This window comes from Ostrea edulis, chromosome 8, assembly GCF_947568905.1.
Source record: "Ostrea edulis chromosome 8, xbOstEdul1.1, whole genome shotgun sequence".
Lineage (NCBI taxonomy): Eukaryota > Metazoa > Mollusca > Bivalvia > Ostreida > Ostreidae > Ostrea > Ostrea edulis.
The window spans coordinates 20552165-20576944 of NC_079171.1; the positions used below are offsets into that span (position 1 = coordinate 20552165).

At 37.0% G+C, this 24780-nt stretch overlaps 3 protein-coding genes across 3 annotated transcripts; 1 reads left to right on the forward strand and 2 right to left on the reverse strand.

The window, feature by feature from the left end:
• Positions 1 to 4001: 4001 nt before the first annotated feature.
• LOC130049622 (uncharacterized) lies at positions 4002 to 6300 on the reverse strand. Its single transcript, XM_056147481.1, has 2 exons — positions 6258 to 6300; positions 4002 to 4798 (listed from the first exon to the last, which is right to left on the reverse strand). Exons 1-2 carry the CDS (start codon positions 6298 to 6300, stop codon positions 4002 to 4004), a joined length of 840 nt encoding a protein of 279 aa, XP_056003456.1.
• Positions 5406 to 7236, forward strand: LOC125661625 (dynein light chain Tctex-type 5-like). Its single transcript, XM_048893697.2, has one exon. It carries the CDS (start codon positions 6490 to 6492, stop codon positions 7039 to 7041), a length of 552 nt encoding a protein of 183 aa, XP_048749654.1. The 5' UTR covers positions 5406 to 6489; the 3' UTR covers positions 7042 to 7236.
• Positions 7237 to 8309: 1073 nt separating this feature from the next.
• On the reverse strand, positions 8310 to 23999 carry LOC125661617 (uncharacterized). The gene is made up of 15 exons (XM_048893688.2): positions 23900 to 23999; positions 22753 to 22853; positions 21154 to 21360; positions 19678 to 19926; positions 19340 to 19515; positions 19132 to 19254; positions 18848 to 18959; positions 16792 to 16952; positions 16427 to 16528; positions 14221 to 14295; positions 14016 to 14133; positions 12249 to 12358; positions 10361 to 10540; positions 9468 to 9573; positions 8310 to 9258 (listed from the first exon to the last, which is right to left on the reverse strand). Exons 1-15 carry the CDS (start codon positions 23926 to 23928, stop codon positions 9113 to 9115), a joined length of 1995 nt encoding a protein of 664 aa, XP_048749645.2. The 5' UTR covers positions 23929 to 23999; the 3' UTR covers positions 8310 to 9112.
• Positions 24000 to 24780: the final 781 nt, after the last annotated feature.

Sequence of the window (24780 nt, forward strand, 5' to 3'; positions counted from 1 at the left end):
TAACAAATCTATACTTCGTAACATGGTCGTTCTACGTGCGACAGAAGCTGAGAACATTGGTGTAGTTTTTTGGCAGTCGGGAAGTTTTTGACAGAAAACAATGTACGTAGAACTACCACTTTCTTATAAATTTGTTTCAGCGAAAATCCTTCAAATGTTGATAAAAGTTATGTGAAAATTCGTTATTGGTAAAGGTTTTACTTACTCGTTTGAATGTTCCCTTGCGTTGACTTTCGTCGTCATTTTCCGGGTAACATACCATGCCATAGTCATGTGATTCGCCGTCGTGTAGGGGTCATCCAACCGATCGCTCTAGCTTAGTGCACAGGTAATAATATCTCATGGATTCGAATTAGTTATTAAAGAGTTAAGGAATAGAACTCTAAATATAAATTACCCAAGTTCGCCGATGAAAAATACATTGTATAACAAACCAAATGGTATAAAAATTTAATAATAATTATATTCATGCATAATCAATCTACATTACTACCAATCCCGTGGGGATTCGGGTTAGAATAGGTCCTCAGTACGCCTTGCTTGTCGTTAAAGGCGACTAAATAGGGCGGTCCTTCTGGTGAGACTGCAAAAGTCGAGGTCCCGTGTCACAGCAGATGTGGCACGATTAAGATCCCCCCCAGCTCAAAGGCCGTAAACGCCAAATATAGTCCTAAATATTGCAACCCTTAATTGGCCATGGTGACGTCTCCATGAGTGAAAAATTCTGGAGGGGGGTGTTCAATCAATCATTACTAGCAAAGTTAATTTCCGCAAAAGTGTGTGTGGGCCCCTAAAATACACTCTATTGACCTTGGCCTACATGTATAACCAAACCACCATCCCTGCGACTGACATTGAAATCGGATACAGAATATTTTGGAATTATCCGTGTTGTGCTATTGATCTTTGGAACCAATACCTTCATGCTGGGTATTGTTCCCGCGAAGAAGGTTAAATTCCAATTCGATAATCCTAAATCCCAAATCCGAAAGTACAAGATCGAAAAGGTGAGATACTAAACCCGAAACAAAAGTTTGTTGCGGGGAATATAATATTACACCTATTTGTGTATAGTTAAATGTGTAATTCTATCACGTTCCGGTTCCTCAGTGGTATGTAGATTATTTGCTTCGTAACTGGGAGGTCGTGTGTTCGAGCTTCGCTCGTGTCATGACCGCGTAAAACACTCGGCATTTAGAAGCGAGAATCACGAGTCATCTAAAAGAGCCCCACAGGTCTTATCGCTCAACTGAATATTAGTTAGAAATATCACTAGCCCCAAGGGCTTTGGAATCTAAAGAAAAATATTCCTGTTCTGCATATCTAAGCAAAAGAACAAGGTGCTTAAAACTTAACCCCCCCCCCCCCAAAGTGCCTATACTGACGAAAGACTTTACATTATATAATATCTGTAATATTAACACGATAAGGAGTACTTTGGACATTTGAAATCCAAATCCCGGAGTTGCGAAAAGCACAATTTTGTGCATTCTTTTCTGCTTTTCATAATAATGCAGTTAGTTTTTTATACCGTAAGCGCAAACTTAAAAAAAAGCCTTTCAATTGAAAAAGACAATAATTATTATATCAATTTTGTCCCCATTTTAACACCAAAACCCCTACCCCTGGGATCATGAAATTTACAATTTTGGCAAAGGACTAAGTGTTCTTTTTAATAATCCATTTAGTTGCAATTCAGTATGTTTTATTAGTATTTGTCGAAATGCGCATCTGGTGCATCAAAATTGGTACTGTGTAAGTTTTACATGACGACCCCTGGGTCGAGGCCTCTGTTGGTGGACTGTTAGTCCCCGAGGGTCTCTACAGCCCAGTAGCTAATTACTTCGTTACTAGCTTGAAAATACGGATGTATATTTAATTACTGTGATAAAAGTTAGATATTCATTTTCAAAATTAAGGATTATCTCCCTCATGTATAGCTCTGATCCTTAGACCAATTTGACTCCAGCCTTTGGCACTCTGTTTTTCTTTTTAGTTCTTACAAGTTTATTGTTATTTCGGATTTCCAAAACTTCGGCTTGAGCAGCACTGAGGAGACATTATTTGTCGAAATGCGCATCTGGGCATCAAAATTGGTACCGTATAAGTTTTACATTATACATAAACACTATATACCAAGTTTGGACCGGCCCTGGAGTCAGAACCCCTACCCCGGGTATCATGAAATTTACAACTGTGGTAGAGACTTCCCTACTCCACATGACTATGCATTTGGTTTTTCTTATAGATGAGCGGTTGTAGAGAAAAGTTTTGAAAATGGGTGAATGAATGAGAGTTTTTGGCCTGCCCCAAGAGTGCAGGAGTCCACAAATTTACAATCGATCCCCTCCCAAACATGCTTCATACCGAAAAGAATTTGAATGGTAGTTATCAAGAAGTTATATATGTTGAATTGTTAACGCTCGACGACGGACGTTGACCAATTGCAATAGGTTGCATGAGGTTATACTTGGGTGACAAAGAAATGAAGGCACCAGGCGTTAGCACGATAAAGAACCCTAACTGCTACAGCCCTGAGCGCTAAGCCTAGGTGTAAATATTGTACCTACAGCCTGTGACCTCTCAATATGAGTGAACATTTCTCGACGGGACGTAAAATGATATTTTAAAAAAACCCATACCACACGCAGAGGCGATGTTTATGTATTCTCATTAGTGAAGCGGACAGGTATAGCCTACTCTCACTTCTCTTCTCAAACCTTCATGTTTTTATTCTAGAAAGTTGCATTCGTTGATGTTAAAGTTGTGGAAATAACGTGCTTGTTAACTAAAGTAAATCCAGCCATTATTGAGTCGAAACGTCGGTCGAAGCGTGAACCATCACAGGTATTTACAAGTTTTACAGAATCAAAAGATGAAGGTTTGCGAAGAGAAGTGGGTGTGGGCTGTGTCTGTCCACTTCTCTCAAGAGAATAGGTGTATAGGTTCATGTAGTATCTCTCCTTGCAATACTGGAAGTACTACGATTTTCATTATTCATGCAGTGGTTACACACACAGTTGAGATGTGCACCTCGTGTATAGTTTGAGAATTTGCAAAATTTCAATAATGAAATTTGGCAAAAACATTAGTTTGACATCATAATGGTGAGGCACACATCATATTGACATTACGATTTCTGATTTACAATGTAGATACGACCAATAAAGTTCAAGGTAGAAGCCTTGACATCTAACAGGCTTTTTGTTTAAGCATACACAGTTGTAGGAAATCAAATATCTTAAGAAAATATAAATATTTGTTTTATATTTATTGTGTTATAATATTTACACATGAACAAGTGACGATAACGAACAGTGATCAACCTCATAACTCCTATAAGGAATACAAAATTAAGAGAGGGGCAAACACGGACCCTTGGACATATCAGACGTGGGATCAGGTGCCTAGAAGGAGTGAGCTTTCCCAATTGTTTTCCTCTCTCATATTACATGCATTGGACTTGGTCATTTCACTGTCAGAAGATGTTACAAAGTTTGCGTGGTAGTGATTTAGTGTTAAAATTTGGTTGCGTTGGCACAAATGGTAGACAGGGCAAGATTCAACATGGAAAATGTCTGCAGTTTTAAAGTTGGATCAGATAACCTTGAATAAGGATTACTAAACATTGCAAACAGCTGTCCGTATCTGCTGGGAATTTGATAGTATTTCATACATCTAAAAATTATCCGATTATTTAAAATTGATGTCAGCTTGATCGACAGCCTAGATTGTCCCAGTAATCTGATTAAGGTCAAGATAGCACACGTAATCACAGAAGTTAGAATATTATCAAAATGCTATCTGGTTTAACACTTGACTTTCGTGCCATTCAAACATGCACAACACAATGTCCATTATCTGGAAGCCGTTGGGGGGGGGTGTATAAACATGTTCTAATGACCAATAAGTTTGATCATCTAAAGTTTTTCTCGACTAAAATGGTTTGATTTGATTTGAACATATTTTAATGTATAAATGTACAAAGGGATTAGTTCAACTTAGAAAACCTCTTCCGTAAATGGTGGAGTGGAAGAGTAATGGTGGAGGAGAGGAGTAATGGTGGAGGAGAGGAGTAATGGTGGAGGAGAGGAGTAATGGTGGAGGAGAGGAGTAATGGTGGAGGTGGGAGTAATGGTGGATGGAGAGGAGTAATGGTGGAGGTGGGAGTAATGGTGGAGGGAGAGGAGTAATGGTGGAGGGAGAGGAGTAATGGTGGAGGAGAGGAGTAATGGTGGAGGTGGGAGTAATGGTGGAGGGAGAGGAGTAATGGTGAAGGGAGAGGAGTAATGGTGGAGGAGAGGAGTAATGGTGGAGGTGGGAGTAATGGTGGAGGAGAGGAGTAATGGTGGAGGTGGGAGTAATGGTGGAGGGAGAGGAGTAATGGTGGAGGGGGGAGTAATGGTGGAGGGAGAGGAGTAATGGTGGAGGGAGAGGAGTAATGGTGGAGGAGAGGAGTAATGGTGGAGGTGGGAGTAATGGTGGAGGGAGAGGAGTAATGGTGGAGGAGAGGAGTAATGGTGGAGGTGGGAGTAATGGTGGAGGAGAGGAGTAATGGTGGAGGTGGGAGTAATGGTGGAGGGAGAGGAGTAATGGTGGAGGAGAGGAGTAATGGTGGAGGTGGGAGTAATGGTGGAGGAGAGGAGTAATGGTGGAGGTGGGAGTAATGGTGGAGGGAGAGGAGTAATGGTGGAGGGGGGAGTAATGGTGGAGGGAGAGGAGTAATGGTGGAGGTGGGAGTAATGGTGGAGGAAGAGGAGTAAAATAGTTCTTTCACACAGTAGATTTTCTAGTGCTTCTGATGAGAAATCCTTTCAACATACTTTTATACACGTGCAGAATCCCTCATTTCAAAATAGGAACTGGATAACAGGCATACAGATGAAATCGTTCTTATCCTCGTGTTGAAATGTTATTCCGCTGACCCTGGTACCGCTTCCAAACTATACATTGTACATGTACACACGTGTTCTGTCCTTTTGTTTTTTAAATACATTTTCCTCCCAAAGCTAATGCTGCATGCTGATGTACATCACCCCACCAGGCTGAATATAGAACTGATGATTTCATTCCTGTCCTGTTTGCTCTGTACACTGGTTAATGCTTCAATTTATTTTTCATTTATATGTAGCAGGGGCATATACTCTATAACATCTTAGTACCAAACCTGATTTTTTAAAAAAGTTTCACACTTCAAAAGCAGTTTATAGATGGAAAATGAAAGTGAATGAATTAAAGGAGCGAGGTTTGTGATATTAACCAGAAACAGGTTTCAACGCAGAGGGTTAAAAAGACAGAGAACCCTAGAGTAAATACTTTCATTTTTAATGCATTATAAAACTTTACATGCTAATACATTTCTGTTAAGGTCTGTAATAAACATTGATTAATTAAAACCTCTGTACCCAGACAATAAAAGGGAATTAGCGCATTTTTTGCGGATTAAACCTTTTCCGTATCATTGTATCGTCAATGAGACATTTGGAAGAATATTCATCGTTTGTTTTTAGTGCAATATATTTATTTATCACTTTACTTATTTGTTTAATTTAATAGATTATTTGTGAGGTTTCAAAAAGTTCAAATATTTATCTTTCGAGACGTTGGGTTAAGATTGATCAGGAGACTGATATCGAGTCATATAATTATATCGAATGAATAACGCTATATAAAGCATTGAATGCATTTAAAGCCTTACACAGTCCGTTTATTTGATTGCATTTAATATCAATAATCGAACTATCAAGAATGAGCCACGAAGAAATTTAATAACCAATACAAACGAGAGAAGTATTAGTAACACTCGGGAACTGTAAATCCGCTTTGTTTTTTAACAGGTTCCCGTTGAATGTGATGCTAGAGAAAGGTTAATCGTCGGTTTAGGATTAAATAATCTTAGAGATAATCTTTAATGCAAAAACCATGTCGAATATTTGGCATATATTTCTAACGAGAGTTTCTTCAGTGTGCTTGGGAGGACGTGGCGATTATAGTGACGACAACACTGAAGGGAGATATCATTTCCTGACGGATATTTTCTATCCGGATAAGTGTGAAGGGATTTGAGGGACTGGTTTCCAGTTAAAACAGATAACTAAAGGTTCCGCATTGTGTGTTTGAATTTCAAAAAGGAAAAGATCAGTGATTTCGGGCATTTAATCACAACGTGCTTAGCTGTGAGACTGGCATATACAGTTGCGCACAATTACTTTCATACGGTTGAAATCTAAAAAGTCAATGAAGGGCACATAATGTACCTTTATGTGTGTTCCATTCAATCTTACGCGATTTAACCCACATCGTCGCGAAGCTGGAATATTGAAAAGATTTTGCAAAACAAACAAGCTTGGTGTTTCGACGGTGTTTAACTAATTGTTAGAAGAGGACACTAGGGTGAATTTGAACTTCGCACAGGAAGATATAGTCGCCACTTATAGCTACCTGAAGTACTTTTTATCAACAGAAAACAGATAACGACAGAGTGCAAACATGTCGCGAAGATTATCTAACTATCCCCGAAGCGACGCCACGACTCCCGGGAGACGTGTGCGGGGATCCATTGCTGGAGCTAGATTTTCGCACGGAAAGTCAGGATCTGGACAAATTGCTGATCCCGGTGGAGCGCTGGAAATCACTTCCCTCGGTGAACGCTCGAACGATATGCCTAAAAGAATATACCGATTAGAGAATACATATAAACTAGAACCGGATGATGATAAAGTGTTCCGGGTGTGTGATGTAGAAAAACTGGCTGAAGGCGTATTAGCAGAGCATTTGGCCAAAATGGAATATGACCCCGTGAAATGTCGAGATATAAGCCAAACAGTGGCTGTTGACATTTTAGAGAGAGTGAAGCAGATGGGATTTAAGAGATATAAAATTGTCACCAACGTCAGCATTGGATCACTACGGGAAAAGCCGGGAATGCAGTTTGGCAGTCGATGTTTGTGGAACAAAAACACGGACAATTTCGTTAGTGTCAAATATTCCAACTCCTCCATCTTTGCCGTAGCAATGATCTATGGACTGTATTTTGACTAGTGACGTCACAGTGGTTCAATCTTTCATGTGGTGCATTTAATTTTGTGCAGTATTCCCCCCCCCCCTTTTTTTTATTAGTGACCTGCTGCCAGGGACGTCTTGCCAAACATAAAGTCAACATTGTGATTTTCTCTCTAGGAACACCCGTTGGACAAGTTATTTACCAGTGTTAATAAAAGGAATCACTCAACGTTTCATGACTGTATTTTCTCTGTTCGAGTGAAAAGTCTGAATTCAAAAAACAAAGTGCGATACCCATTCTTCCTCCGCCTAGGGTTAAAGTTCAAATATCACATGACGTTTTATTTCTAAAATAAACCGAGTAGGTATGGATTATAAACAAAACACCTGCTTTTGTGCTCATTTATACCAGCTCATACAACTTTCTCTTGATTTAATCTACTTGTAATATATATAAGCTTTTCTGATTTTGATCCATGGTTTCACAAAGACAAAATCTCAAACAAAACTAATTAATGAGATTAATAATGCAGATTTAAAACAAATTAAACACACTTCCCCAAAGCCGTTGATTTTACTAAATCTCAGCAACGAGAAAATATATTTTTCAAATTTAAAGGCTTCTCAGAACGAGAACCTGAGTCGTGTCCTTGGTTCTCATGACCCTATTGATAAAATGCACGTGCAAAGCATTGGTATGTTAGTTTTAATTGTTACATTTGGAATAAAAGAACTGCTTTATTTAACAGCCGCCAAAAGCACTATATCATAATTTACTGAAACTTTTAAACGGTTTTTGCATTTTTAAAGTTTGACAATCTAATGTATGCTTTACGCACTCTGGTGGTGGAGGGTCAACACTCCGACCCAGTCCTAATTTTACTGGCGATTGTTAAGCCGGCACAGCCTGTAAACAGTACTTATTGCAAAGTCTGACAACGTTTCTGCTCAGTTCTGTATACATGTATGTAATATGAATCGGGGGACCATCTTATTCATAATATAAATTTTTTTTTAAAAAAAAAAGAACAAAACACGTAGTTGGCGTTACATCTACAGAAAATAAATCTCATTTTTGAAAATACACATGTTCATAAGGGTATGAAGGGTAGCTCTTCACGGCGGACTACTTTTCATGACGTGCTAACGCGCTTCATGCATTATACCGATGTGAAGCTTCGAAGTACGTACATTACCTCATGTGTTTTCAAAAATGAAATTTATTTTTTCAATTCATAACATTGATTTAATGGGTTGATGATATTAGAAGCAGGGTTACTTAACCGTTCTCCTTCAGATACTGCACATACAGATGACATCTTTTATTTCATTCATGAATACATAGAAATAATAAATACACGATGAAAACTTAAATCTGACGGTTCAGATCACACACACACACACCCCAGGACAAAAGCTGTTTACGTCCTCAGAGATCTGACACACAATGCATCGTCTCTTATATTTTGTATCAGATAAATCAATATGAGAATATTCCTCTTTTCTGCACTTAAATACATTTAATATTGCTACAACGTCGTCAGACACCGATGGTTGCCTTCGTCTTCCTAATAATCACCCACAGACAAACTCACCGAGGACCCGTCCTTAAATAGGCAAATACCGCTGATCAGAAAAAGCCGATCACAGTATATTACCTTTCATCGCTCAATGCTAATTTGTTGTACATGTACTAACTCAGGAAATTTATTAAAACAATAATGACGATCTGAATGTTACAGTGTACATATCAAGGATATACAGTTTAAAAACCAACATCAACTAAAAACAGCAAAGGCACACACGACTGACGTGCTAATTTATTTCGGATGACAGATAGCGTCATGATAGTTTAAACGCAACACCAATTTTAATTGGTCCATTTCATCGTTAAGCAAGGACAAACATCTAATAACGATCTGTGACGTTTCCCCGCGAGTTTTCTTACAGCTGATGAGTAGGAAAATGAAATCAACCAAACCTTACCGACAATGTTGTATCTGAAAATTACATATATCTCTCAAGACATTAGTTCACTTTTGTCAGCACATACCCAACACCAGATCCACATTGTAAAACCGGAAATGATGTAAAAATGACAGAATGATGTTTAATCCTTGTTATATGAAGGGTTTTCCACTGAAACGGTCTGTTTGGAAGACGAGGTGTTGAATTTTTTGAAGTAGACAGTCGCGGCCACGAACACTAGAATGAAGGCGAATACCAGCATCCCGACCCCGAGTCCCGCCATTTGACCTGAAAAACGATATCATAATTCAAGGAATCTCTGATCTCGTTCATTAAAAGAGTTATCAAATCAAGCGGCATAGGTCAGACAAACCAGCGTAGTCAAGTTTAAAAACAACTAACTTCCTACTCTAGATAATATTTGAAAAGATTAATCTTTGCACAGGCTAAAAGTTTGATTTCAGTTTAAGATAATGATGGGTGAGTTTTATGGTTACCTCCTGAGTACGTTGTCTTGGAAGGGGCCGGTGCTACGTAGTATTCTGGTACGAAAGTGTTCTGACTGGTAGTCAGGGTATATGGACGGGCCTGTAATATGATTGGCTGAAACAAAAGAAAACATAACTTTGCATTTACTCTGTTGTACGTTATTCTTATGATTACACAGAAGAGAGAAACATTGCAATGCCAAAATGACATATTCTGTGTGGAAACTCCATTTTTAGCATTGGGACGCCACATTGACATATCTTATGTGGAACCACCACTTTTAGCATTGGGACACCGAAGTGGAGCATTGCGTCTCAGCATATGTGATATAGGATATTTTTAACTACAATGTATAGAATCTAATACATTTTATATCGGTATTCTGTACTCTCTGCATTGTCCAATGACTGACTCACTCACTGTCACTCTCCACTCAAAAATTGATTCTCCACTAATTCACTTTCACTCAGTCATTCAATTTCACTCACTTATCCACTCTCCACTCACTCACTCACTCTCCACTTATTCACTCTCCTTTCCCTTCTCCTGTTCATTCTTAATAATAATTAAGTATTTTCAGGTTTCCTTCGAAGGGCAATTATTTCTCTCGTATTGCGGATGCACATGTAACGTGTACCACTTTTGAATTCTGCAATTTTACACATGCGCAGTTGAAGGTTCTGTGATTTCGAACTTGTTTTGAAGCAGACGCAACACTCTGTGTCCTGTTTGACCGCGATGCAAGCCCGCATAAACCAGCCGACAAGTAAACTTGCTTATGCAGTGATAAAAAGAACTAAATTTGGAATATGTATAATGCCCATGATTTTTTTTTTACATCTTCTGGGCTACCTCAGAAAATGAAGGAAAATTATTTTTTTTATCAAATATCCCCACTTACATTCCCTAGGTTTGTAATGTCGACAGGTATCTGGAAACTCCCTTTGTTAATGGCGTCATTTAGTAAGGTGGCAGCCTGATCGAGATCCACTTGAGCCTTAGGGTTTGGGACGTCACCATTTATCGGGGACCCTCCCAGGATGGTTAACGTAACAATCACGGAAGTTGTGTCATAGTCAACCTGTAAAATAAAAACGAGGGGAAACCCCCATCGGCAATTAACACTTTGAATGTTTATCATACCAAAGGATTATTGAAATAATGAGTGTTCTTTCATTTATTTCCCTAATTCAATCTAGCATTTCAATGAAATATTTTCCCCTACAAAAACAATGTGTTTGAAACTCATACGAAACAATATCAAGCACGGAAACACAACAGCTACCATTTTCCAAACAAATAGAAATGTATGCACATGTGCACCTTGTAAATAATATATATAGTAATACACGGTTACAGTGAACGCACTTAGAATGAATTCAATCTTACAACAAATCGTTTTTTATTCATTGCAGTTTTAAAACATTCCCATGGGCACGAATTGTGCTTTTCTGCTATCTGACCTGTTTTATATTCTTATTAAGCGGAATTTATTCAAAAGCTTCTAGATTAGAAGAAGAAAAAATCTTGCTGTGGCCTTCAACTCGACATTTAGATATATTGACGAGGTTATATCTATTAACATTAATCATTTTCATTCATATGTTAATTCGATATATCCCTGTGAACTCGAGATAAAAAATACAAGGGAGTCCTTCGCATCTGCTTCGTTCTTGGATATTTTGTTGAAAATGGATATTAAATTTGTAACAGCAAACTAACAACTCAACTTTATGACAACTGAGGTGATTTCAGTTTCTCCATCGTCAACTTCCCATATTTATATAGCAATATTCCATTATCACTTGCATATGGTGTTTATATCTGTCAACTGATTCGATACGCACGGTCTTGTTCTGTGCATGATCCGTGTTTAAATCGAGGCATGATACTAACAAAGAAGTTGATGTAGTCTCGTTTAAAGTCAACATTTTGCAAATTATACGGTCATTACATGTATAATAATCTAGTTTTCCCATATGCATGTAACCTATCATGGGGTCAAATGCTGTTCGACGTATTTCATATCTATTGTTAAGTCGTTCTTGGCAAACTGATTTTGACTACGGATTGCTCCGTTTACTTGATCAAGGTATAGGACTCACGTCGGTTGTGACTGGTCAACAAGGGATGCTTACTCCTCCTAGGCACCTGGTCCCACCTCTGTAGTTTCAAGGGATCCATGTTTGCCCAACTCTATTTTGTATTCATTGTGGAATATATGAGATTTGATCACTTGTTCGTTATCTTTACCTTTCATTATGAACTTATTGAATATAACGGATTACGCTTATAAAGAATTGTTTTTCCCCAGTACTACGATATAAGCGTGTGTTACAGTACAAGTCCGCTATAAGCATGTGTTACTGTACTAGTCCGCTATAAGCGTGTGTTACTGTACTAGTCCGCTATAAGCGTGTTACTTTACTAGTTCGCTATAAGCGTGTGGCACTGTACTATTCCGATGTAAGTGTGTGTTACTGTACTAGTCCGCTATAAACGTGTGATATTGTACTATTCTGCTGTAAGCGTGTGTTACTGTACTAGTCTGCTGTAAGCGTATGGTACTGTACCATTCCGCTATAAGTGTGTGGTACTGTACTATTATGCTGTAAGTGTGTGGTACTGTACTATTCCGCTATAAGTGTGTGGTACTGTACTATTCCACTGTAAGTGTGTGGTACTGTACTAGTCCGCTGTAAGCGTGTGTTACTGTACTAGTCCGCTATAAACATGTGTAAGTGTACTATTCCGCTATAAGTGTGTTACTGTACACTTTCATTGGATACCTTAATTTCCTGGATTCTGAGAGGTGAGAGATTCGTCCACTTGTGAACTGTCAGAAGAACTTCATATTTGAACAGTTGTAAATTCTTTCCCACTGTATTCTGGTAAATTGCTAAAAAATGAAATTATTGACTGTTATCCAAAGATTTCTCCATTTCAATGCATTGGTATGCCTAACTAGACATTTTAAAAGAGGCTTTTTACAATATTACGGCTCATTATTTAGTGTCAGTGACTATAATGAAACGCCTTTCCGGAAAAATGTTGTCAAAATCAAAATAACCATTGCTACTAACGAAGTAAAAACTCAATGATTAGGTTAATGAATTTAGAAAAGAAAAGGCACTGCTATACCCATGAGAGTGTCAAATGTTGCTACATGTATGTAGCAATTCATAAATATCACTTGAACAAGTAGTCTTTTATCATTATTGTTATTGACGTTTTATTGTTTGCACATCTGTGGTCTGGACATGTTGTCTAATCTTCCCTAAGGTCATTCGCGAACTTTGTGTTAAATATACACGCCTCTCTGATATAAGAATTCTAGACATTTTGCCTGGGTTTTTTTCTTTCATTATTTTATCAAGGATAGACGCATGGAAAGACTTCACAGTACGCGACCCTATCAGTCAGTTGAGGCTAATTCATCATAAAGTATATAATTTAGAAATAGCATTAAAATAGTCTTTATGATGGATTAGCTGCCGGTTAGTGTCCTGTTGGGGATCCGAATTAGAGTAGGGGTTTAAAATTCAAATATAAAGCTAAATAGCCTGGTGGTTAGGGAACTCGTTTACATGTAAGTTCGGGTTCCATTCTCTTACATGTAAGGTCGGGCTCGATTCTCTTTCATGTAAGGTCGGGCTCGATTCTCTTACATGTACGGTCGGGTTCGATTCTCTTACATGTAAGGTCGGGTTCGATTCTCTTACAAGTAAGGTCGGGTTCGATTCTCTTACGTGTGAGGTCGGGTTTGATTCTCTTACATGTAAGGTCGGGTTCGATTTTCTTACATGTAAGATCGGGTTCGATTCTCTTACATGCAACGTTGGGTTAGATTTTCGATCTCAGCGTCGCCTCAAATCTCAGACAGTTAACATGTAGGCAATTACTTTTTTTCAACAAGCGCTAAACATTAGGGATAGAAATTGCTGGTCTTTCAGATATGACTTATACGTTGATACACAAAAAAGAGCTGTTACGGCTGTAAGCGATATTGTAGCGGGCAGTATAAGAGGGAACTTATACTGCATTGCTAGAGAGCTAGTTTTTCTAGTGATGTGGTAGAGTCTCTCTCATGATCATGCAAGTTACGCAACGGCGAGCGCTTGGCTGGGCGACCGCTACACGTTACAAATTGGTGGCAGCGTAGTGAGTCAGATGTTTGGCGGAAGGCCTGCTTCAGGTAGAGTCTCTTCCGAGCTCTGGGTACTGACGTGGATTCGTCCAGGGACGACGTTGGTCAGGGAACGGCGGATACGGTTGCTGAGCAGGTGGCCAAACACTAAGAAATGGGACTTATACTACCTCGCTAGCTTTTCTAGTGATGTGGTAGAGTCTCTCTCTTAATCACACAAGTTATGCAACGGCGAGCGTAATAATGCAGCACTTGGCTGGGTGACCGCTACACATACGATATGCATAGGTTAAAATTCGTGTCACTTCAACTAAAAGTGGTGACGTTCCTCGATTGTGACGTAAAACAACACAAAAAGAAATAAACAATTAGTCTTTGCTTTGGTTTTGTATGCGGATGTAGATCTTACCGTTAATTTTGAAGGTAAAATCTCTTTTCTGTGTGTAATTGAAGCACGTTGAAATGTCGAAGTCAAAAATGCTGGGCTGTTCTTCATCATAGTTATAGATGTTATAAGTGAATGATATCTAGCAATGATACAGAAACATTTTGTTAGTAACGTAACAAGTATCCTCATCCCTGGTAGTAAAATAATGTAAAATGAGATGACTCACTTCATCCGTGTTCAGTTTCATCTGAATAGGCATTCCAAAGTCATACGTGTGTCCCGTGCTCTGAACCCAATCATTCTACAATATACAGCAATCATGGTCTATCATGCGTCTATGTAGTAAATAATATATAACGAAGTATAGGGTAATTTATATGATCGAACATGTGGAGCAAGTGCACGTGTATATATTTATATATGGAGTATCGGAGGGGTGTTGCTAAGACGCGGAAAGGAAAACGGAACGGAAAGCGGAATAGAATTTAAGAATTAGAATGATTAATGTAGCTAAGATATCACCAAGAATCGGAAGAAAATACTTTATGATTAAAATCAAAATTTTGGGAATGTGTTTACAAGCGGTAAAACAATTTCATCATAAAATTCTGCATCATAAATTGATTAAGCGAAGTTCAACGTTTGTATAAGAATTTACAAAACGTTTGACAAGATTTTGAAATGTCTGCATTGACAGATATGTCAGCGAGCACCGATCCCTATGAGTAGGAAATGGAAAGAACAGACGTACTTTATACCCCCCCCCCCCCCCACCCCGGTGGAAAAACGTCATTAACGCACATTTACTGTAAAGAACAAGGTACGATTTTATACATAAAAAGACCCAATTTTTCTCTCTCTATAAAGTGTGTCTGGAATTAATCTTAATCAGCGTTTTAAGAAAGTAAAATATATGCCAGGTATACTATGTCAACAAAATCAGAATGATATTCCTAAATGGATAGCATTATGACATCATGAATAAGACATTCTCCGTCTTTTTCTCAAAATAAGCCTGAAAACTGTCAAATGTCATACTGATTGTTGCTCAGGAAAAGATGTGCGCATTTGTCGAGCAAAATGAAAATGATATATTGTGTATTATTTTAAGATGAAAAACATGCTTGAATGTGAATTTGCTCGACGCATGCGCTGTGTGTTTTCTGAAAGGAAACCCACCTGAATTTGTGGATATTTTCATTGAAAATTGCATTTTTGCAATTTTATGCCAACTTCAAGCTCTTGTCATATGACAGAAATCATTTTGCTGATCAAACTGAGCGAATTTTAGGTTTGCTAATATATTCCTTATTTGAATGCCAGGGTTTGAGCTCCAAGTGAAATCATCGATATTTTTGGCCAGATGACTTTAGAAACGGTACCTACTTCTTTATACATAATACCGTGTATGTGTATACTTAAAACAGGGAATATGGTATGTATATAACAACGACAACTTATGTTTTTATTAAGTCAGCAAGTTAAACATCTTGTGTTTGATATATTATTTTTTAAGTAACAGAGGCTTTGTGACCGCAGCACTCCAATCCTAAATAGGGAGGACTTCTAGCAGTTTATTTCTAACTAAATACTTGTATCTTGATATTTAGATTCATAATGAGATGACCTTTTAATTTCATTCAAGCATGAATTGTCCGTTAGTCTTTTAGCTATTTCATATTTGTTAATTTCTCATGCTATGGATCGTAAACTTCACCTTAGTTTTCATTGGTTCTGTTTCAATTTCCCACTGTATCTCTTCGTGTTCGACACTAATCCGCAGGGTATCGCTCAATGTACACGTGTACTTTTATATAAATTCATCCCAAATGAGACAAACCTTTATACGCAACGGACTCGTTTGCTTTAAAATTTGATGTGATATATAAATACATATACATGTATTATACCAGGTGTAGAACTAAATTACGAATACAAGTTTTATTCAAGAAGGCTTTGCTGGGGGGGGGGATTGTTGAATTTTTTTCTTTATCGTTTACAATGTTGCTTTCGGGGGGGAGAGGGGGCTATTATTCATTGGATATAATAGGTGAAAATTCATTTATTTTTTCAGTATGAATATTTTTTTCTTTATTAATACTTTTATGGTAAATTAATGATTTTAAAATACATATGCATTAGTATGAAGTTGATGAAACGGTGGATGACTTCCCGCTCTCTCTGTAATATCTGCTTCTTTTGTTCATTATAAACCTTTTATTTTGCAAAATGCTGACCTCCTCATAACATTATTGCATACAACATTTTCCGTTTTCCGTCTTCCATTTCGTTTTCCGTTCCGCGTTTTAACATCACCCATATCGGAGTGTGAAATTGAAATAGAGCTCCGACCACTAAACCCAAGGTTTTATTGATATTGTGAACTCGTGGAGGTTGCAAACATGGGGATATAATCCTGATATCAGACTCACCACAGCAAAATACCACTCCCACGTGCTTTTGACAGGTCCTCCCACTGGCCAATCATTTCTTGTGGCTATCCATACATCACAATCTACACCACGTGCTTTTTTCTGATAAGTAATGTACTAGCATTCATATGTGCGTGAATTGTCATTTCTATATCATATACACATACAACATCTCCAAGAATGTTGATTAATTAACAAGTCGTTTCTTTTTAAATAATATTAAAAGAATACATTTACATATAGATATCAGCTTACATATAACCCCACGCTAGGTAAACACTGGTTATTGTCATAGCCCCCTTTGTTACATTGAGTTGGGTGGGGATATTAGTATGCATCGGTTGACTTGATTGACTCTAACTTACCACGCCCTCGTAAGCATACTGTGTCTTGTCGAAGTAGAAAAATTCCTTGGCCGTACGTATTCTAACAGTGGCAGCGTCCAGGGAATGGGCGTCAAAATCACTACCAGCTATAGTGGTGACTGTGCAGTTTCCGCGTTTGGCATCCATTCTGTAGGCCACGCCTAGAAGGGTAGGATAATTATATTTGCTATTCGTACAACAAAACCTTAATGGTAGTTTGTAGACAGATTCAAACCAGTGGATAAATGTCTGTACGAGCATAGGATATAGCCACAATGTAAATCGATCATTAAAAAGCTTGTAAATAAGTAGGGATAACTTTGAGGGTTTTAAAGTTCATTCTGTTGTTGAATTTCAAAATAAATGTGAAGATACAAAGTCAAATCTGAATGTACAACTTACAGAGACACATGTGGGGATTTATGATACACATATGTTTCAGAAATTATATAGCTTGTACAAATTTATTTACACATTCTTTAACATATTTTATTCATACGAAGTACATGTCCATAAATATTTCCAATTAAAACATCAATATTTGTAATAGAAGTCATGCATGAAGCATGCCTTTTTCTTTCTTTTTTTTTTTTTTATCTCGCTACAGCTTGGTTTGAGTTGAGGATCAGAGTGATTGAACGTAATTATCATCAAAAGACATCTATTAATTGCTTTTATTAATTGCTTTTATTGTATAATATTTTTCATAGGAGGTGGAATCAGCGTTGTTGCAACGAGTCGCTCTGATATAAATGCAGAAAAGATAGCTTGTAATGTGGTATTGATATAGAGGTCAAACATCTGTCTACATTCTGAATTCAAATTTTTAATACTACATTTGTACCCTAGCTCAATTAAAGAATCATAATTAAAATTATACCGGCAGATCTAGTATATGTTGTAGTTAAAATTTGTGTGGATCCATTCATAGACATAGTGAGTCTATAATGGAACATACCAGTGTAACAGTTGTCACACTTAATAAATATAATTCATACTGTAAAGGAGATTACCGTTAAACGCGGTTACAGCGAACACGCTTATAATGAATTCACACTTACAGTAAAACAAGGTTACATCGAACACGCTTATAATGAATTCATACTTACGGTAAAACACGGTTACATCGAACACGCTTATAATGATTTCACGCTTACGGTAAAACAAGGTTATATCGAACACGCTTATAATGAATTCACACTTACAGTAAAACAAGGTTACATCGAACACGCTTATAATGAATTCACACTTACAGTAAAACAAGGTTACATCGAACACGCTTATAATGAATTCACGCTTACGGTAAAACAAGGTTATATCGAACACGCTTATAATGAATTCCCACTTACAGTAAAACAAGGTTACATCGAACACGCTTATAATGAATTCACGCTTACGGTAAAACGAGGTTACAGCGAACACGCTTATAATGAATTCACGCTTACGGTAAAACACGGTTACAGCGAACACGCTTATAATGAATTCACGCTTACGGTAAAACAAGGTTACATCGAACACGCTTATAATGAATTCACACTTACAGTAAAACAAGGTTATATCGAACACGCTTATAATGAATTCACACTTACAGTAAAACAAGGTTACATCGAACACGCTTATAATGAATTCACGCTTACGGTAAAACGAGGTTACAGCGAACACGCTTATAATGAATTCACACTTACGGTAAAACACGGTTACAGCGAACACGCTTATAATGATTTCACACTTACAGTAAAACAAGGTTATATCGAACACGCTTATAATGATTTCACACTTACAGTAAAACAAGGTTATATCGAACACGCTTATAATGATTTCACACTTACAGTAAAACAAGGTTATATCGAACACGCTTATAATGAATTCACACATACAGTAAAACAAGGTTACAGCCAACATGCTTATAATAGATTCACGCTTACAATGAAGTGATTTTCTTTTCCCGAAGTAACAAAAGCATATTCTGAATTTATTGTATATTATAATGATTCAAAATTGATCTTCCCCAACATATTGCTATAATCATGTTTTAATTCGTACGCTTTAAACTTACCCTCATTCCAGTCGTGGACTTCGGACAGTTTATCAAGGCCATAGGGATTAAAGGATAAGGGATTTGGTTTGTAGTCGTATCTCACCAAACTCATGTTGAAGTCGTACCATTCCTATGAGAGTTGGATTAATTAAAATAAATATACAGATTAAAATTCCATCATTTACCTGTCAAAAGGCTGACTGGCTAAAGGTACTTTTGTTTAAACAATAGGAGAGAAATTCAAAATTTAATAAAGTCACAATTAGTATATTTCTTCTGATCAAATTAGTACGTCTTCTCACTTTAATAAATCCAATCGATTTCTTTCCAGGATTCAAAATTTCTGAAGTAAACCGGAAATAGTTGGATGGTGTTGGGACAGGTTTTGTGTCTTTTCTTCCCGGGCAAACATACCCTGATGGCGTCTGTGAAATTAAATATTATCAAATCCTAAATTGCTTAATATTTACCTTATCTTTCATGTTATGTCGTTAACGAATGATTACAAACCTCAAAAACATCAGCCAGATTAGTCAAATCCGAAAATTGAGTCCTGTATTCAGCAAATTCGTAGGTGTGGTTAATAGGACGGGGTGAACGTACATTTCCGTTTACGTCCCAAACGTTACCGATCACAACAGCGCGGACCGGAACTTTGGACTGAATGGCGGTATTCCAGCCATCCGCTATAGGAGGAAAAGGGTACAACGTTTAAGTTGATAAGATAAACTCTTAAGACGACATTTGATAAATTTAACTGAAAATATTTTTATAACTTTTGTGTCAACCTGTTCCTGTTTCAGGAATTCCTATTTCTAGTTATATATGCACAATGTTTGCTATTTTACCTGTGAAATACCAGTCGACCTTCATAGTGGCGTCCATGTTTGACCAGTAAAGACATGATTGCCAATGATCCACTAACATTCCTCGAACTTTTGTGGTGCCCATATATTGCTCCGTCTGGTTTCCGCCAAAATGGAGCGCGCCGTAGGCACTGTACATCTTAGTTACATTAGGGTTGGTACTGCTTGTCTGAGAGCCAAAGAGCCAGTTGTCCGATTTGTCTGTGGATATCTGCGCCACACTGCATGTTTCTGAAGAGGACATTTTTTGTCAGTTTACTTGACGATACATTTCGATGGACGTGTTATATATACTAGAAAACCCTCCTCTGGGATTATGAAATTTACAATTTGGGTAAAGGGCTACCTACTCATGCTAAATATCCATATAGTTTAAATTTAGTATTAATACTATTAAAGAAGATGTTTTTGAAATGTTTTACACAAAAATACCACATTGTATATACCAAGTTTGGTCCCGACCTGGAATGAGAACTTCTACCTATCATGAATTTTTGCTCTATATCATTATGCATTTAGGTTTTCTTACACACTTTCGGTTGTAGAGAAGTTTTAAAAAACAAAAACAAAAAATCAACAATTTATCAATCGTTGATAGTTTTAGTTCCGCCCCTATGTCCCCGGGGGTCGCATGAGTCATGAAATTCATTAATTTATGTCCTTTTTGCCTCAAAGATGCTTCATACCAAATTTGAAAAGAATTGGATTGATAGTAATCAAGAAGTTAATGAGATTTAACTCATCGAAGTTAAATCGGTTTATCTAAGCTAAATATCAATATTAATCATTAGTCTCATCGCCGGGGTAATTCCCCGCTGCCGGCTATTTTCTTTTCGGGTATTAGTGAGGTCATAAATTACGTCATGACCACCGTGCAAGATTCCCCAGCATTTCGCACATGGAAATAGAGCTCACCTGGATTTTTCATTCATTTAATTGATATTTCAAATATAAATAAACATTATCTTATTTTTTCCCGGGTGTATATCTGGTCCCAGGGTTCACTTCGGGTTATGGTTTTTCTCCTTGCACTAGTTATGAGCAGCCGTGATCATTACCGCCAATAAATCTAATAAGCTACAAGTCTGTCTATTTTGTTTTGTTTGTACCAGTTTGCTTGCCCATGTGTATACCATATTTTGTCTTTGATAAATCTGTTCAATTGTTAACGCACGGCCGATGACAATAGTGACCTGAGTTTACTCAGATGACTTAAAAATTAGTTAAACCTCCTCCAGAGTTGGCCTAACAACATACAGATTTCCTCAAACCCTAGTTGATAATTTCGTCTTTAATGAAAAAGAGCTCGTCAACTTTATTTAGTGGGTCCTCATCTGTGTTACAGACTAAGAGCAAACTGTCGAACTTATTGAGTTTCTTATCTATAGCAAAGAGTTCGTTAACGTAAACCTAATAAAGTCAAGCTTGTCCTATATGAAACACAGTTATCTAACTTACTGAGTTGGTCCTCAATCGTGAAGAGTTGGTTAGTTGTATAGGAATAAAGACCTTTAGCGACTAGACCAACCTCGTGCTCCACAACAGCCGCTCTCTGGTTAGGGTAATCATAATATTCTTTGATATCAATAGTTTGTTTCTTATCTTGGAAGTTGCACTCTATATTTACACTGTATGTTGTGGATAATGTCGGTTTCGTTTTAGTACCTGAAATAGAGCATAACATGTCAATAATTATTACAATGTACGTCAGAGTACACTGTACAACAAGACTGAGTTGTTCATGCGTAACCAAGAGAAACATCTAACACTACTGATAATAAACAGTACACTACCTATACAACAATGTCAAAACACAGTCGTTTGAATTTCTGTTAGGATATTTAGAATTTTAAAATGTCACGGATTTTTTGGTACGATCATGGGTTAGCGCCATCAATATCATTATTGTGTAATGCTGTAATATTCATATTTTCATAAAACATTTTGAAGCACGTGTTGAAGGCGCAAAATTTGAAATACATGTATCGCTAACAGAAAACTAGAAACCCATTTGGGACCTATCATAAGCACATGTTTCAACTTTGAAATAACCAATTGCAGATGTTGAAAACGAATTTTTCGTTATAGGGAATTTGTAAAGTTCCTAATAACGGATTTCAGAATTTGAAATAACGAATTAAAGACAAAACGAATTCTGAAATCCCTTTCATTTTATTTTTACCTCTTTGTGTGGGGCTATTTGCTTTTTATGGCTGCTGCGTTTTGTTTTATATGTATTATTCGATGATTTTTGGATAATTTATTTTGTCAAGTTTTTAATTTTAGTTGTATAACAGGGGAAATCACTTTGTCATATTCAGGGATTTTTATAGAAGCAACCTGTGCTGTCAGTATTGTCTAGATCGTTTTGTTATCATTTTATAGAATGATAATATTTGTTTATTGACATCTAATAAATGACAATATTTCACACAATACCGGTGTTGTGTTATGTTTCGTTTGTTTTTCCATCATTAGATGGAACTTTGCCAGAGCACCAATATTACATACATCAAATTGCCTAATTTGTTATGACAAATTTTAATTATTTGTATATGTTCTGATCTTGCGACATCTTCATCAAATAACATGTGTCAAGAGATTGCTTTTATTTAGTACCCGTTTTCACAGATTGTATTAATTTGTTTTGAATAACGAATAAATATCCGCATTAATGAATTAAAAAATCTATAATTTTAAACTATCTAATATATTTTTACTAATTCTACTATTCGTTATCCCGAATTATATATTGATATGATATCAACGATTTTTAAACCGTTATATCGAATTTGAAAATTGGATATAGCCATTTCTAAAATTCGTGTTTTCAAATTTGATTGGTTAAAACAAATTTAAAATTTGTTGTAACAAGTTCAACAAATTTGTATTAAGAAATTTAATCTGTTATAACAAATTAATAAATTTTACAAATCAATTTTTTAACAACGAATTTTGGAATTCATTATTTCAAATTTAAAAATACATATAATACAGTGTAGGTCTAAAATGGGCTCCCGTAGAAAACAGTCACAATACAAATAAAATAGTACTGACCGGTATTGGTTAATGTGGCTGGGTTACATACACTTGTGTCCAGGCCGTGTAAAGGTACGTCAGCTGAGATCCAACACACACTTATAATCAAAACCACACACCTTGTTTAAAATAGAAGAAAATAACGAACAAAATTAATCTTTTATTTCCTTGATTTTTAATATACTCTTTTTTAAAATAATTTTTTTGCTGTATGGAGTCGCGTGGGGATCCGGGTTAGAATAGGTCCTCAGTACCCCACCCCCGAGGATCCGGGTTAGAATAGGTCCTCAGTACCCCTTGTTTGTCTTAAGAGGCGACTAAATGGGGCGGTCCTTCGGATGAGACCACACAAACCGTGACCCCATGTCACAGCAGGTGTGTCACTACCTCAAGCACCGAACATCGGCTTAAACTTTGCCATCCTTCACCGTCAATGGTGATGTTTCCACATGAGTGAAAAATTCTCGAGTGAGACGTAAAACAACATACAATCAATCAATCAATTTTCTGTTTGATGGAGTTTACTGGTAAATATAAATTAAATGCAAAATGAATAGAACGAGTTTAGTCGTTAATAAAATATTCACGCACGATATAAAACTTGCATGGGCCATTCTTATCACAAGTACAAACGTTAGATCCGCCCGCAGACCTGGTACATACTGTATACAAATAATTGGTATCAGTTCGTTATCAGATATACTCCATTATGAGTTGCAGCAAAGTTCAGCTTATCACTCAGTATTTTATGTCCATTGTAAAATGACAAAAACTTGAATTGATTAAAAAACTGAAAAGGATATATATACAATTAATTTTTCAAATTATATTCACACATGCTGGAGGTTGCTGTGTCGGGCACCATTTCCAGTATGTAAAATTTTTTTTTTTTCAATTTCTTTTTCGCAAACTGGGTTTCCAAATACTCTCAGGCTTTATGTTTCTATAATTCCTAATCAAACATTAATCTTAGATAATTTCAATTCATATTGAGTAAATGATCAAATTCGTTACGGTAATGTTAAATATATATAAATCATATTCATTCTTTATTGTGTAATTGAACATTTTTACTGATACGTTGATTACAATAAAATGAATATGCTATATTGCAATTTATATATTCAAGAATTACCAACTGTATAAAACTAGTTTTTGTACCTACCTTAACCAGAACGCGTTTCTGTCCTCCATTTTCTGACTCTAATACCTCCTAATGTCCAAAGGTTGTCGATGAGGCCAGTTTCATCAGTACGGTATCGGATGTTTACATATGTACATAAAGGTGACGGTGATACGTTCCGAATGAAGTATCCAAGGTACACTGGACCTGCATCACGTTATCTCACGTGGTTTGTTTCCCTAATAGTGTGCACTGCAGTAGTTGATAGATGAAATGTACTTGATCGATGAAATGGTGGAGAACGTATTTGTGACCTGAACACATCTATATAAATGCCACCTTGTTTCATAATTATTAATTTGGATGCATTTAAGGATGATCATACGCTGTAAACGTTACAGTAAAAGTCTTTATTTCATAGATTCTTTGATACTTCCGGTGCAAATATGTCATTTCATACATATAACTCAAACAAAGGAAACTCACGTGATACCTTTCTTCCTGTTTTTGTGTATCAGATTTTTGTGTGTTAGGGAGGGTTACATAATTCAATTAAGGTTTCTAACGTTTAATTTTCATTGTTTTCTTATTATAGCGTCCTAAGACCCTTATGATGTCAGCTTTCCTTGAAACGTGAAAACCTAATAGTTAGGAAATTCGCTGCGCAACCTGGAGATTCCGGGTTCGATGTTCGATCCCTGCGCGGCATCAACCGGAAGACAGATAGCATAGGTAGTGAATGTTCCGTCACCAGTGTCAGGCCTTAGAAGTGAAAGTCACTGGTTGTTTCCGGATCTGACCTCAAAAACGGGGGTCTTGTGTCACGGTATGCGAGAGCACGATAACGAACCCTCACTATGGCGGTCCTGAGAGCCAAGCGTAGGTTAAAATTTGTAGAACATCACCTAAAGCTGTAGTCGTGT

What these genes read in the sequence shown, in the direction of transcription:
- LOC130049622 (XM_056147481.1), bottom strand. Translation starts at nt 6,300, where the DNA reads ATGTGGGTTAAATCGCGTAAGATTGAATGGAACACACATAAAG. An exon ending in TGAATGGAACACACATAAAG is followed by an intron (nt 4,799 to 6,257) that starts GTACATTATGTG and finishes ATTTCTCATCAG; the next exon opens with AAGCACTAGAAAATCTACTG.
- LOC125661617 (XM_048893688.2), bottom strand. Translation starts at nt 23,928, where the DNA reads ATGGAGGACAGAAACGCGTTCTGGTTAAG. An exon ending in GGTCGACTGGTATTTCACAG is followed by an intron (nt 19,516 to 19,677) that starts GTAAAATAGCAA and finishes TTCCTCCTATAG; the next exon opens with CGGATGGCTGGAATACCGCC. An exon ending in AGTCCACGACTGGAATGAGG is followed by an intron (nt 16,953 to 18,847) that starts GTAAGTTTAAAG and finishes CTACCCTTCTAG; the next exon opens with GCGTGGCCTACAGAATGGAT.
- LOC125661625 (XM_048893697.2), top strand. Translation starts at nt 6,490, where the DNA reads ATGTCGCGAAGATTATCTAACTATCCCCGAAGCGACGCCACGACTCCC.